Source organism: Notechis scutatus, chromosome 16 (genome assembly GCF_049901735.1).
Source record: "Notechis scutatus isolate UNSWTSFEM ecotype Mainland chromosome 16, rNotScu1.2, whole genome shotgun sequence".
Classification (NCBI taxonomy): domain Eukaryota; kingdom Metazoa; phylum Chordata; class Lepidosauria; order Squamata; family Elapidae; genus Notechis; species Notechis scutatus.
Genome location: NC_142024.1, coordinates 8,073,289 through 8,086,796, shown reverse-complemented (window position 1 = coordinate 8,086,796; position 13,508 = coordinate 8,073,289). Strand labels below are relative to the sequence as shown.

Sequence of the window (13,508 nt, the reverse complement as noted above, 5' to 3'; positions counted from 1 at the left end):
TCCATGTCCTTCCTGAGTTGATGCCTGCTCTCTCTCTCTCACCTTTCCTCACCTGGGTTCCCCCTTCTGCAGGCACCAGGGGTTTGGCATCCTCTCCGTCGTCCTGGCCAATCACGCCATTAAGCTCCTCACTTTGCTCTTCCAAGACCTCCACGTGGAAGCCCTCCACAAGGTGAGAACTTGGCGAAGGGGTGGGCGTGGTCCTCAGGCTCGGGGGAAGGGTTTCCAGGTGTCAAATTTTTGACTTCCTCTCCTACCCTCCCCGGGTCGGGGCGGGGTGTGTGTGGTTCTCATCCTTCAGGGCTGGGACACCGACGGCCCTCCGGCCGCCTTGAACATCATGGCCCAGAGCACGTCCATCCAGAGGATTCAGCGCTTGATCGAGTCGGTGCCCCTCGCCAACCTGCTGCTGACCTTGCTCTCCACGGCTTATCGGAAGGTGGGCGGGGGCCCCTTCCAGATGTCCCTTGGGGGGGGGGGGGGGGTGGGGGAAAACGACCCTCCCCTTGGTTCTTGAATCTCCCATCGAGAGAAAAGAGATGCGCCACGGTGTGGGGCTTGAAGGGGGAAGACATCAAGTGGGTTTTCCTGGCTTGTTCTCCTCGGTGGGTGTGAATCTGCCCTGGGCTGCAGGAATGGGCCTTATCATTTGGGCCTGGGACGAACCCCACCCAGGGGAGAAGCAGAGTGGCTGCCCTAGATTAGCAAGGAAGGAGGTTGTTTCTAGGCTCTGCTTTTCTAATCGGAGGGGAGGACGGGGGAACGTTAAGCCTTGTTCGCCCTCAGGTGTGATTTGCTCCAGGGAGGTCTGGGGGAAGATTTGCTCCAGGGAGGTTTGGGGGCAGGAAGGTTTGGGGGAAGATGCTCACTGGCTGGGCTTTTGTAAACCCTCCTCCCCTCCCCCCCCGCCCAACCCCGCTTCCAGGCTTGCGTCCTGCAGAGACAGCGCAAGGGGTCCCTGAGCAGCAACGTCAGCGCCTCCACGGACTCCAACACCTACTACGAAGACGACTTCAGCAGCACGGAAGACAGCAGCCAAGGTTGGGTGGGGGCAGAGGAGGCTTCGGCGGGGAAGGGACGGGGGTCTGCACTGGAGAGAGGGAGGTGCTCGGGGTGGGGGGGGGGTGGGGGGGGGAAAGGCCCCGAGCCCCGTTCCTGGCCCTTCAACCCTCTGACTTGCCCCTTTCTCAGACGACGACAGCGAGCCCATCCTTGGCCAGTGGTTTGAAGAGACCATCTCCCCCAGCAAGGAGAAGGTGGCCCCTCCTCCCCCTCCTCCCCCACCCCCTCTGGAGAGCTCCCCCGGGTGAAGAGCCCCAACAAGCAGTCGGCAGGAGAAAACGGGAACCTCCTGGCCAGTCGGAAAGACCCGGAACTGGTGAGCTCTACCCTGACTCAAATTCTGTCTGCCTTCCCGCTTTTCTTTTTCTTTCTTTCTTTCTTTCTTTCTTTCTTTCTTTCTTTCTTTCTTTCTTTCTTTCTTTCTTTCTTTCTTTCTTTCTTCCTTCCTTCCTTCCTTCCTTCCTCTCTTCTTCTTTCTTTCTTCCTTCTTTCTTTCTTTCTTTCTTTTCTTTCCTTATTTCCTTCCTTCCTTTCTTTCTTCTCTTTTCTTTCTCTCTCCTTCCTTCCTTCCTTCCTTTCCTTCCTTCCTTCCTTCCTTCTTTCTTTCTTTCTTTCTTTCTTTCTTTCTTTCTTTCTTCCTTCCTTCCTTTCTTTCCTTCCTTCCTTCCTTCCTTCCTTCTTTCATTTCTTTCTTTCTTTCTTTCTTTCCTTCCTTCTTTCTTTTCTTTCTTTCTCTTTCTTTCTTCCTTCCTTCCTTCCTTCCATTCCTTTCTTTTCTTTCTTTCTTTCTTTCTTTCTTTCTTTCTTTCTTTCTTTCTTTCTTTCTTTCTTTCTTTCTTTCTTTCTTTCTTTCTTTCTTTCTTTCTTCCTTCCTTCCTTCCTTCCTTCCTTCCTTCCTTCCTTCCTTCCTTCTTTCCTTCCTTCCTTCTTCCTTCCTTCCTTCCTTTCTTTCATCGAGGCCTTTGGCTTTCTCGTTTCTTTCAGTTCTTAAATCTGGCCTCCAACATCCTCAACTTCCTCACTTCCTCCATGCTGGACTCGAAGAACAATTTCATTCGCAACTACCTGAGCGTCTCTCTGACGGAGCAGCATATGGCCACCCTGGCCAGCATCATCAAAGAAGTGGACAAGGATGGGCTTAAAGGTCAGGAAGGCGGGAGGGGTTGTTCTGACCAAGGCTTCCTGAGACCATAATTATGCTTATTCCAAACAAGTCTTGTTTTATTTCAACACTGGGAATTGTGTGCATTCCCAGCCCGTAATGAGTCCCAAACAGTCCCTCGAGATAAGCACCCACCTTTCTCGCCTTTGAATTGCTGCCAACAACTAGAGTGCCAAATGAACTGTAAAAAAACAACCGAAGTACAAAGTCCACACAGAGCTTCAAGGTTGAATCCGAACAGAGTGAACGACTTTGCTTCCTGCAAAGGTTTCTCTACCTTTGCACTTCCCTTATACCTTAGGGGAGGGGCAATCACCTCCAAGCCTTACTCCCGAGTCGCCCCTGTTGTCTTGGCTGCTCTTGCCATCTGGCAGCTCTGCACACACGCACCCTGGGAACAGGCTCCCCTTGTTCCTCTGCCTCGCTGCTACCAGACTCTGGAGGCTCCGGAAGCAGCGCGCAACTCCCAGATGGTCCTGGCCCCATCTCTGCATCAGGCACAGGACCTTGTCCGAATCCTCCCCAGACTCCCAGGCTGGTCCCCGTTCTTCCCCACTGTCCGATTCCGCTGCCATCTGCACAGGCTGCCGGCGAACCACCATAGGGGTCTCCCTCGCCCCCAACCTGCAGATTGAGCCCTCAGAGATGTGGGGACTGAGTAACCCGGGAAAATCCACTCTCCAGCCTAGATAATCGATTCCTGCCGTGTGTTTCCCTGAAAGAGACCCTGAAAGAGAAATATAAGACCCTGTCTTATAATTTGGGAGGGGGGCTATCGAAAAAAGGCACCGGGTCTTATTTTCAGGGAGGATGTCACCCACCGACTCATCTCACTTGCACGCGCTGCCCTCCTTTCCACCTCCGCCTTCAGGAACAACTTCTGCAGCCGGCAAGGCCAGCAAGCCTCGATCCGGAACTGTGTTATCGGTTACAGAGGCCTTCAGGAAAGCCTTGCCGGCTGCAGAAGAAACGGGCCAAGGTCTGCGAGGCCTGGCTGCAACTGTAGTAGGGCAGCTCCACACCCCCTGCCTCCATCCCCACCCTAGCTTAATTTTAACCCGTGCATCCTGGGGCGGGTGGGGTGTGTGTCTTAATTAGGGCTTATTCCGTGGGTAGGGCTTATATTGGGCATAAAGGTAAAAAATCAAGCTAGGACTTACTTTCAGAGTAGGTCATATTTTCGGGGGTATTTAGTTTTTGGAAGGCGAAATCCGACAGGTCATCTAGTCCAGGGGGTCTCCAGCCTTGGTGACTTTAAGACTTGTGGACTTCAATTCTGGGAGTTGAAGTCCACAAGTCTTAAAAGTTGCTAACGTTGGAGACAATACCTGTAAGAGCCAGGGTTTTGTCAGGTTAGAGGACAGCTCAATGGCTGAGGCATCTAAGGCAAGTTTCCGCCTCCCGGAGTTTGGCGGTTGTTGAACTGGATGGAAAACTAAACTCCTGGAGGTGGAACTGGAGGCCAGTGGTGGTGGGGGAGGTAGCCTCCCTCACTGGGCCTCCTCCTCACCTTAGAAGGGACACGCGGAAAGATCCTGCCCTGCCCTGGAGTTCTTGGGACGAGGTGGGGTCAGGAGGCTCTGGCCTCACCTGGTGACCCTGTGCTCCTGCAGGGACCTCCGAAGAGGAAGAGTTTGCGGCTGCGCTGTACCATTTCAACCACTCCTTGGTGACCTCTGACCTCCAGTCTCCAACCTTGCAGGTGAGTCTGGCTTTCTGGCCAGGGAGGAGCTGCTGGTTCAACTGCAAATTGTTAGGAGCAATAATGAGGAAATCTCCCGTCGCGTTCTCATGTCGAGAACAAGCTTCTCCTTGTCTGTGTTCAAAGGCCAGGTGTGTTTGGGCATCTCCCTGCATTTAAACTGGGCCAGCAATCCGGTATTAAGTCTGTGTAGTTAAGCCCCTGGTGCTCTCGGTAGTTTTCTGGCTGACGTTTCGTGACCCAAACTCGGTAACGTCATCAGTGTTAGAAGGAAGTGGGGTTTGCACAGAGGAGGGTGGGGAGGAGGACTGTGGGGTCCTTGGTGCCCTCTGAACTTGGTGGTTTTCTGGCAGACATTTCATGACCCAAACCAGGCATCAGTGCTAGAAAAGATAATATATAAACAGCAAATTGCATCCTTTCTTAACACTGATGACGTTACCTAGTTGAGTCATGAAACGTCTGCAAGGAAACAAACCAAGCTCAGAGGGCACCAAGAAACCCTCATTTCGACCCATTTCAGTATCCTCCCTTATGGTAGTTACACAAGGGTGTGGTGTGGTGGCCTAGAGGTGGAGCTCTCGCCTCACAATCAGGAGGCTGTGAGTTCGATCCTAGGTAGAGAGGCAGATATTTCTCCGGGCACATATATATTCTATATCTGCGGAACAAAACTCCGCATTGGTGACAGGAAGGGCATCCGGCCATTAAAAAACACTGCTAGCTCCATTCAGTTGCTCAGACTCCACCCTGCAAGAGTGATGATGATGATGATTGTAGCTAAATAAGGTTCAAATAGTTATAGGAGGCTGCCCTTTTTTTTAAAAAAAAAAAAAGAAGTGTATCGCTTGCAACTGACAGAGCTGCTCCCCTTCAACACACGCGGTGGTTGTCTTTTGCCAGAACATTCTCCTGCAGCAGCTGGGGGTGTCTCCTTTTTCCGAAGGGCCGTGGCCTCTCTACATCCACCCCCAGAGCTTGTCGGTGCTCTCCCGTTTCCTCCTCATCTGGCAGCATAAAGCCAGCACCCAGATGGACCCGGATGTCCCAGAGTGTCTGAATGTGTGGGAGAGGTAGGAGAAAGTCCCGGGGAGGCGCTGGAGTTGCGGCTTTGGCAGGTTGCACCAAATTCAGAAGGTTTTCAGTCCAGTGGCGATGTGTAATTGTTGCACCGTTTTATGTAAAATGGTATCCCCATTGCCCAGATAACACGAAGGTGTAAGGGCTGCCTTTTACTGAATGTTTCTTTCCTTCCTTCCTTCCTTCCTTCCTTCCTTCCTTCCTCCTCCTTCCTTCCTTCCTTCTTTTCCTCCCTCCCTCCCCCTCATTCCTCCCTTCTTCCTTCCCTCCTCCCTTCTTCTCATTCCTTCCTTTCTCTCTCCCCTTTTCCTTCCTTCTTCTCATCCCTTCCTCCCTCTCCCTTTTTTCATTCCTTCCTCCCTCTCCCCTTTGCTCCTTCTTTCCTTTCTCCCTCCCTCCCTCCTCCCTTCCTGAATTTCTCTGTCTCCTCCCTCCCTACTGCTTCTTCTCATTCCTCCCTCCCTCTCCTTTTTCTCATTTCTTCCTTTCTCCCTCTCTCCCTTCCTTCCTTCCTTCCTTCCTTCCTTCCTCCTTCCCTCCCTCCCTCCCTCCCTCCCTCCCTGCCAGGTTTGTGGGCACTTTGAAGCAAAACGCCCTGCAGGGGATTCTCCCCGGCGACGCAGAGGACCTCAACGTGGAGCACCTCCAGCTCCTGCTGCTCATATTCCACAGCTTCTCCGAAAAAGGCCGGCGGACCATCCTGACCCTCTGTGTCCAGACCATCCTGGACATTACAGCCAACCTGGACTCTCAGCTCCGATGCGTCCCTCTCCTGCTAGCCCGCCTTCTCTTGGTCTTCGACTACCTGCTTCACCAATACTCAAAGGCCCCCATGTATTTATTTGAGCAGGTGGGTTGCAAAGGCAGGAGAGGAGGGGGAGGCGCCTGACTCAATGCGTCGGCTTGTCAATCGAGATTTTCTTTTTGGGGGGGGGGGGGGGGGTCAGTCCATCCTTTGAATGCTCTCTTAGGTGCCTAGAGATGTCTTGAGCAATGAAATAATCCCCGCAGGCCCCGAAGATCAGACTGAAAAATGTGGTTTATTGGCTTGTCCCTGGTTTACTTTTATCCTCGGCTGTGCCAAAACAGGTCCCAAAGTGAGCCAATGTTACAAAAACTTCTTTGCTTTTCTCTCTCTCCCCTCTCCCCTCTCTTGTTCTCTTTTTCTTTCTCTTTCTCCCTCTCTTTCCCTCTCTCTCCCTCTTCCTTCCTCCCTCCCTTTCTTTCTCTTTTTCTTTCTCTCTTTCCCTCCCTTTCTCTTTCTCTCTCTCTTTCTTTTCCTCTCTCTTTCTCTCTCTGTCACTCACTCCCCCCTCTCCCTCCTTCCCTCTCTCCCTCTCTCTCTCTCTTCCTCTCCCTTTCTCTCATTCCTCTCTCTCTCATTCTCTTTCTTACTCTTTCTCCTTCTCTTTCTCTCTCTCTTTCTCTTCTTCTCTTCCTCTCTCTTTCTCCCCCCGCCTCTTTTTGGACCAGGAGCTGTTCAGATAAACCACAGTCAGTTTAGAAAAGCCAAGTTTTGTTTTTTTCTTCTGACCCTCATAGCAGAAGCAGATTCTTTAGGAATTACCCCGGTGCCCCATATTTCACTTTCTGTCGCCTCTTTGTGTTCTCTAGGTCCAGTACAACCTCTTAACTCCTCCCATCGTTTGGGCCAGCGCGAGCCAGGAGGGCAGCCGGACGGTCTGTTCCCCACTTTATCACGGCTTCAAGGAAGTGGAAGAAAACTGGGCCAAGCACTCTCCCTCTGGTACGGAAGGGGGAAAACCTTAGGATTGGGCCCCTGAAACACCTTGGAGGTCTCTCTCCAGAGCCTGAAGGGCAGGCAGGCAGCCGGATCCCTTAGGATGCTCTCCCTTTTTTGAGACTCCTGGAGAACTCGGGGGTAGAATTTAGCTCCCACCTAGCCCTTTGGGAGGGTGAAGTTCCTAGCCCAAGGTATCCAGGAAGGAGCAGTCTGGGCAGGGGTGTGTGTGTGTGTGTGTGTGTGTGTGTGTACACATTCCTTTTGGAAATTTAAAACCTCAAACACGGCTTCCTCTTTCTCAGACACCTCCCCCCAGCCGCGCTTCTACTGCATCCTCTCCCCGGAAGCATCGGAAGACGACTTGAATCGCCTCGATAGCACGGTAACAGGACTCTTCCTTTAAAACTCTCGCTTTCCTCTCTTCTGATCACACACACACGCACACACACACGCCCCATGCATTCTCCGGGAAAGGTTTGAGGTAGGGTTGGCCCCTGGAAAGGCTGCAAGGAGGTTGGCTAGTTCCAGAGGTGGCTCTTCAGCTGGTCCTGACCGGTTCTGGAGAACCGGTAGCGGGAAATTTGGAGTCGTTCGGAGAACCGGCCAATCCCACCTCTGACTGGCCCTGCCAACCCCGTCTATTCTCTGCCTCCCATCGACTCCCAGCTGATCGGCTGGGTCTCCTTTGGTTGCCCTACGCAGCAGAACAGAGCTGGAAAGCAGGTTAGTGGGGTAGGGAGGCAGTGGGGATTTTGCAGTATATCCTCCCCTGCCATGCCCACCGAGCCACGCCCACCAAGCCACGCCCACAGAACCAGTAGTAAAAAAATTTGAATACTACCACTGGCTGGTTCACACTGAGGGTCTTCTTCAGGGGAAAGGCCATTGCAGAGCAGATCGGACTCTCTGGAGCAGGGGTCACCAAACCCCTGTCTGTGGACCGGCACCAGGCCACGGCATGCCAGAAACCGATCCGCGCAAACAAGCGAAGTCTCATCCGTGGGATGCAGGCGGCACGTGAAACCACGCCCACCCTCCTCCGGCCTGTGGAAAAACAACTGTCCACGGAACCGGTCCCTGGCGCCCAAAAGGCTGGGGGGGGGGGAGGGCGCAGCTCTAGAGTTTTCCTGTGGGAAGATCAGATTAGGGAGGTGCGTGCAGTCCCTGGTGGTGCCAAATTTGGACCAGGTACCATGCGCTGGGCTGGGAAATTGTCCTGGACTGCCGCTCGAACTCACGCCTCTGCCTTCTCCTTCTCCAGAATTCGGGCCTTTGATAACTGACATGTATTTATAATCGTCCCAGCCTTCTAGGGTCACCTGATCACAAATTTGTAACCTTTCCCAGCCAGCATCCAACCAGCAAAGACAATAGGGGAAGCTGGATTTGTTTAATAACCGCACAATTCACTTAACAACCGCGGTGATTCTCTTAACAACTGGGGGCCAAAAAACAGCAACCACCCCTCAACAGCCACTTTTCTTAACAGTGGGAATTTGGGGCTCCGTTAGGTTTGTAAGCCGAGATTGTTCAGCGCTTGCCACACAGCCAGGGTTTAATCCACGATATCTCTGCTTCCAGAGAGAGTGGTGTGGTGGCCTAGAGGCGGCGCTCTCGCCTCACAATCAGAAGGCTGTGGGTTTGATTCTAGGTAGAGGCAGATATTTCTCTCTCCGGGCACAATGAGGATGTATCTGCTGAACAAAACCCCACGCTGGTGACAGGAAAGGCATCCGGCCATTAAAACACTGCTAGCTCCATTCAATTACCCAGACTCCACCCTGAAGGAATTATGGGATGGTTAAAAGATGATGATGATGATGATGATGATCTCTGCTTCCAGAGGCCCCTACCTCCCCACCAAGCTAGAGCTCTGTGTTTCTCTGGCAAGCTGCCTCTCCTTTTCTCCTCCCAGTGAGGAGAGAGAGAGAGAGAGAGGGAGGGACAGTCTGGTTTGTTCAGAGTTGAACGGAACCTGGGTCAGCAAAGGGGAAGAACAATGCCTGAGCCAGTTCAGGAGGTGGCGCTCTCCTTTCAGGTGTGCGAGGTCTTGTTCTCCAAGGCCATGAAATACGACGAGCTCTACTCTGCCCTGGCCTCGCTGCTGGCTGCCGGCTCCCAGTTTGACACCCTCCGCCGGAAGGAGAACAAAAATGTCACCGCCTTGGTGAGGACAACAACTCCATTGGGGGCCTCCTTGTGGGGCAGGGGCAGCATCTCTGGCCTCGGGGCCCCAGTGTCGGAAGGACCGGCTGACCCAGGTGGCTTGGCTTTGTCTCTCTCGGGCAGGAGGCCTGCGGGCTTCAGTACTACTTCCTGATCCTCTGGCGGGTCCTCGGCCTCCTTCCCCCGTCCAAGAGCTACATGAACCAGCTGGCCGTGAACAGCCCGGAGATGCGGGAATGTGACATCCTCCACACCCTGCGCTGGTCGTCCCGCCTCCACATCTCCTCCTACGTCAACTGGATCAAGGTAAGTATTCCTCTGGGCGGGGTGGGTCGCGAAAATACTTGTGGTTCACCGGCAGCCTATGCAAACGGCAGCGGAATCGGCCAGTGGGGAAGAACAGGGACTAGTCTGGGAGTTTGGGGAGGATTCGGACAAGGGTCCTGCGTCGGATGCAGAGGTGGGGCCAGGACCATCTGGGAGTTGTGCGCTGATTCTGGAGCCTCCAGAGTCTGGCAGCAGCGAGGCAGAGGAGCAAAGGGAGCCTGTTCCCAGCGTGCATGTGCACAGAGCTGCTAGAAGGCAAGAACAGCTGAGACAAAAGGGGCGACTCGGGAGTAAGGCTGGGAGGTGATCGGCCCTCCCCTAAGGTATAAAGGAAAGGAAGATGTGAAGGAACCTTTGCAGGAAGTTATTCGCTCGGTTGGTTTTTTATAGTTCATTTGTCACTTTAGTTGTTGGCAGCAATTCAAAGGAGAGAAAGGTGGGTGCTTATCTTGAGGGATTGTTTGGGACTCATTACCGGCTGGGAATGCACATAATTCCCAGTGTTGAAATAAAACGAGTTATTTGGACTAAGCGTGTGCTTAATTACAGTCTTAGCAAGCCTTGGCCAGAACAATACCAGTAGTTTTTGACTTAACAACAGTTCGTTTAATGAAAAGGGACCCAGCACCATTTTCCATCCTTATGACCATTGCAGCATCCCCACGGTCACGAGATTGACATGCTTTGGAGGTGCTTCTCCACCAACTCACGTTTACGACAGCGTAGTCTCCTTTTGCGACTGTCTTGGCGAGCCAAGCCAACGTGGAAGGCAGATTCGCTTCACAGCCGTGCTTCTAATTTAGCAACCGCGGCAATTCGCTTAACGAACGCTGCGAGCAAAGTTGTAAAAGTGGGGCAGGACTCACTTAACGAATTTCTCCCTTGGCAACATGTAAATTCTGGGCTCAATCGTGGTCATAAGTCGAGGACTATCTGTATGTCCAGGTGTAAAAAGGCTATATTGGTAAATCAAGTGACAGGCTGGGTTGAGATGATTTTTCTCCAGGTGGGACTCCCAGAGTGAGTTTTACCAGAACGTGGTTCCTGGCACCCCACCATTCTTCTTCCTTTCGGCCCATCTTCTCTTTTCATTTAAATCAGGGGTCGCCAACCTTTTGGACCTCAGGGACCACCAAACTCATCATTTTAAATCCCGCGGACCAGAGACCCTGGGAACACCCCCCCCCTCCCAAAAAAAAAGTCTGCAAGAAAATTCCCCACCCCGTTTTCCTACCAATCGATCATTCTTTATTTGGGATCGCAGGATACTGTCTCCAGCTCCGTTCTCAGGGAGACAGAGACAGAGAGAGACTTTTAGCTTCATGCAAGGAAAGCAGCAGAAGCAGCAGAAGTCTTTATTTCTCTCCCCCAAACTCCGCCAGAAATGAGTCTGTGTGAGACTTGTCGTGCAGGTGCAGCCTCTTGGAGCAGGAGGCCTTGTAGGGTCCCAAAGACTCATTTCTGGCAGAGTTTGGGGGAGAGAAAGAAAGACTTTGGCTGCTTTCCTTGCGTGCAGCCAAAAGCAGAAGAAGAAAGAAGCAGAAAGTAGCAGCCCGGTGGCCAGGTGAGGTGTGTGGGGCAAGTCCCGTCCCCCGCCCTTCTCCCCTCCCCTCACTACCTCGTGTTGTTCGCAATGCAAGCAACGCAAGCCTTGTGTTCCCACGCAGCCTGGATTAATTGCTTTGGGGGGGACATTTCTCTGCGGACCACCAAAATTTTCTCGTAGGCCACCAGTGGTCCCTGGCCCACCAGTTGGTGAACGCTGATTTAAATTTTTTTTTAAAAAAAGTCTACTTTTTCTTGGGACTTCCCCCTTAGGACCACCTCATCAAACAAGGGATGAAATCCGAGCACGCCTCTTCCCTGGTCGAGGTGACTTCGGCCAAATGCAGCTCTGTCAAGTACGACGTGGAGATCGCAGAGGAGTATTTCGCCAGGCAGGTGCGTTCAGGCCCCGGGAGTTGTGGAATAATAAGACACTCGAATAACAACGTTTCCGCCTCCTGGTTTCTTTATTGAGGGGGTGGCCTCGGCCATTGCCGGTAATACAACATTATGCCTTCTAATTTAGGTAGAAAAAGCAGGATTTCATCTAAATAGAGCCATGGTGGTGCAGTGGTTAGAACGCAGGACTGTGGGACTAACTCACAGCTCCTTCCAAGAGTTTGATTCTGACCAGCTCAAGCCTGACTCAGCCTTACGTCCTTCTGAGGACGGTAAAATGTGGACCTAGATTGTTGGGAGCAAGAGGCTGACTCTCTAAACCGCTTAGAGAGGGCTGTAAAAGCAACTGTGAAGTGGTTTATAAATCTAAGTGCTATCGCTATTTTCCTCCCTCCCTCCCAGTGGTTAGAATGTGCTATTGCAGGCAAACTCTGGCCACTGCCAGCAGTTCAATTCTGACCGGCTCAAGGCTGACTCAGCCTTCCATCCTTATGAGGTCAGTAAAATGAGGACCCACATTGTTGGGGGCAAAAGGCTGACTCTCTAAACTGCTTGGACACGGGTGTAAAAGCAACTGTGAAGTGGCAGGGGTCCCCATACGATACCAGTCTCACCGGGCTGGGCGCGCCATCTTTTGGTAAGTGCTTTTCCGGTAGAAAGCTCACGGAGCCATCAAAAGAGGCCTGACGTGAGCTTTTCTTCTCCTCTCACCGGAGCTAGCCGCATCTTTTGCGCGCCGTGAGGTCACCGGGCTTTTTAGTGGCGCGCCATGTCTTGCGCCACGGCGCCCAGCTGATGCCCTGTCCCTGGTATATAGGTCTCAGGGCTATTGCTATTTTCCTCCCCTCCCTCCTCTCTTCCTCCTGTGGTTAAAATGTGGTATTGCAGGCAAACTCTGGTTACTGCCAGCAATTTAATTCTGGGCTGTGGCTGTGCTGGCTGGGGAATTCTGGAAGTTGAAGTCGACCCCTCTTCAAGGTGCCAAGGTTGGGAAAACCCTGCTCTAAGAACTGAGTTGGAACAGAGCAAGGGATCCAATCCCACCTTAGCCCCAAGGGGAACAATCCTGTCCTCTTCCCTCCTAAGATCTCCTCTTTCTGCGGGATTGACTGCACCACCATCCTCCAGCTGCACGAGATCCCCAGCTTGCAGTCCATCTACACCCTGGACGCGGCCATCTCCAAAGTCCAGGTCTCCCTGGACGAGCACTTCTCCAAGCTGGCTGCCGAAACTGACCCCCACAAGTCCTCGGAGATCACCAAGAACCTGCTGCCAGCTGCCTTGCAGCTGATCGATACCTACGCCACCTTCACCAGGTAGCTGGGACTCTCTTCACCCCTTCACCCTGGCTGTGGCAGTCTTCTACCTGGCAGGATGTGGTGGAGTCCCAACGGCTTCTCTCTCTCTCTCTCTCTCTCTCTCTCTCTCTCTCTCTCTCTCTCTCTCTCCCTCTCTCCCCTCTCCCCTCTCCCTCCCTCTCTCCCTCTCTCCCTCTCTCCCTCTCCGCAGATCTTACCTGCTTCAGAGCCTTTGCGAGGACAGCTCGGCCGAGACCAAACCCACGGAAGAGAAGCTGCAAGGATACGCGGCCGTACTGGCCATTGGCTCCAGTCGCTGCAAATCCAACACTCTGGGTAAGTCACTTTCTGGCTAAAGTTGTTCAGTTTTTAATTTTAAAAAAAGTAGTATTCATTACATTTGCATATGCTCCTGCTTCTTCATGACGCAAAAGGATTATTAAGCCAGAATAAGCGACAGATAGATCTCAACTTACCACCACAATTGAGCCCGAAATGTATGCTGCTAAGTAAAAAAAAATTGTTAAGTGAATTTTGTCCCGTTTTACGACTTTCCTCGCCTTGCAGTGGTCCTAAAGGTAAGTGGGGTAAGATATCCCCCCAAAATAAGACCTGGTTCTTATTTTGGGGCCCCAAAGAAAACAAGACAGGGTCTTATTTTGGGGGAAACACCGTAACTTAATCAACTGCAGTGATTTCCCTTAACAAGAGTGGCAAGACAGGTCATAAAATGGGATGAAGCTCACTTAACAATTGCCTCGCTTAGCAACAGAAATTTTGGGGGCTCAGTTGCGGTCGTAAACCAGGGACCTACCAGTAACTGGGAAGTGGCAGCATATCTTAGCTTTAGCTGAGGGAAAGCATTTCAGCTGAGCGGATCAGCTGGATCTGAGTTTGGCAGCCTGGGTGCCCTGCCATTGGTTTGGTTTGCAGTCCAGCTTTGGTTCCGGGAAGACAGTCACGGGCCCAGCTCTTGAGGGGAAAGGAAACAAGAGATCCCTTGGAGCTGGGAGCTCCAAACTT

The 13,508-nt window shown here is 52.5% G+C and overlaps 1 protein-coding gene across 1 annotated transcript in view; it reads left to right on the top strand.

The window, feature by feature from the left end:
• UBR4 (ubiquitin protein ligase E3 component n-recognin 4) overlaps positions 1-13,508 on the top strand; it is a 134,285-nt gene that overhangs the window by 13,892 nt on the left and 106,885 nt on the right. Inside the window, 16 exon segments of the mRNA XM_087944825.1 lie at positions 73-172; positions 302-439; positions 926-1,040; positions 1,192-1,296; positions 1,299-1,378; positions 2,047-2,206; positions 3,838-3,926; positions 4,830-4,999; positions 5,574-5,856; positions 6,621-6,753; positions 7,053-7,132; positions 8,789-8,917; positions 9,040-9,222; positions 11,062-11,184; positions 12,274-12,503; positions 12,697-12,821. Of these exon segments, the coding sequence (XP_087800951.1) occupies positions 73-172; positions 302-439; positions 926-1,040; positions 1,192-1,296; positions 1,299-1,378; positions 2,047-2,206; positions 3,838-3,926; positions 4,830-4,999; positions 5,574-5,856; positions 6,621-6,753; positions 7,053-7,132; positions 8,789-8,917; positions 9,040-9,222; positions 11,062-11,184; positions 12,274-12,503; positions 12,697-12,821 (2,243 nt within the window).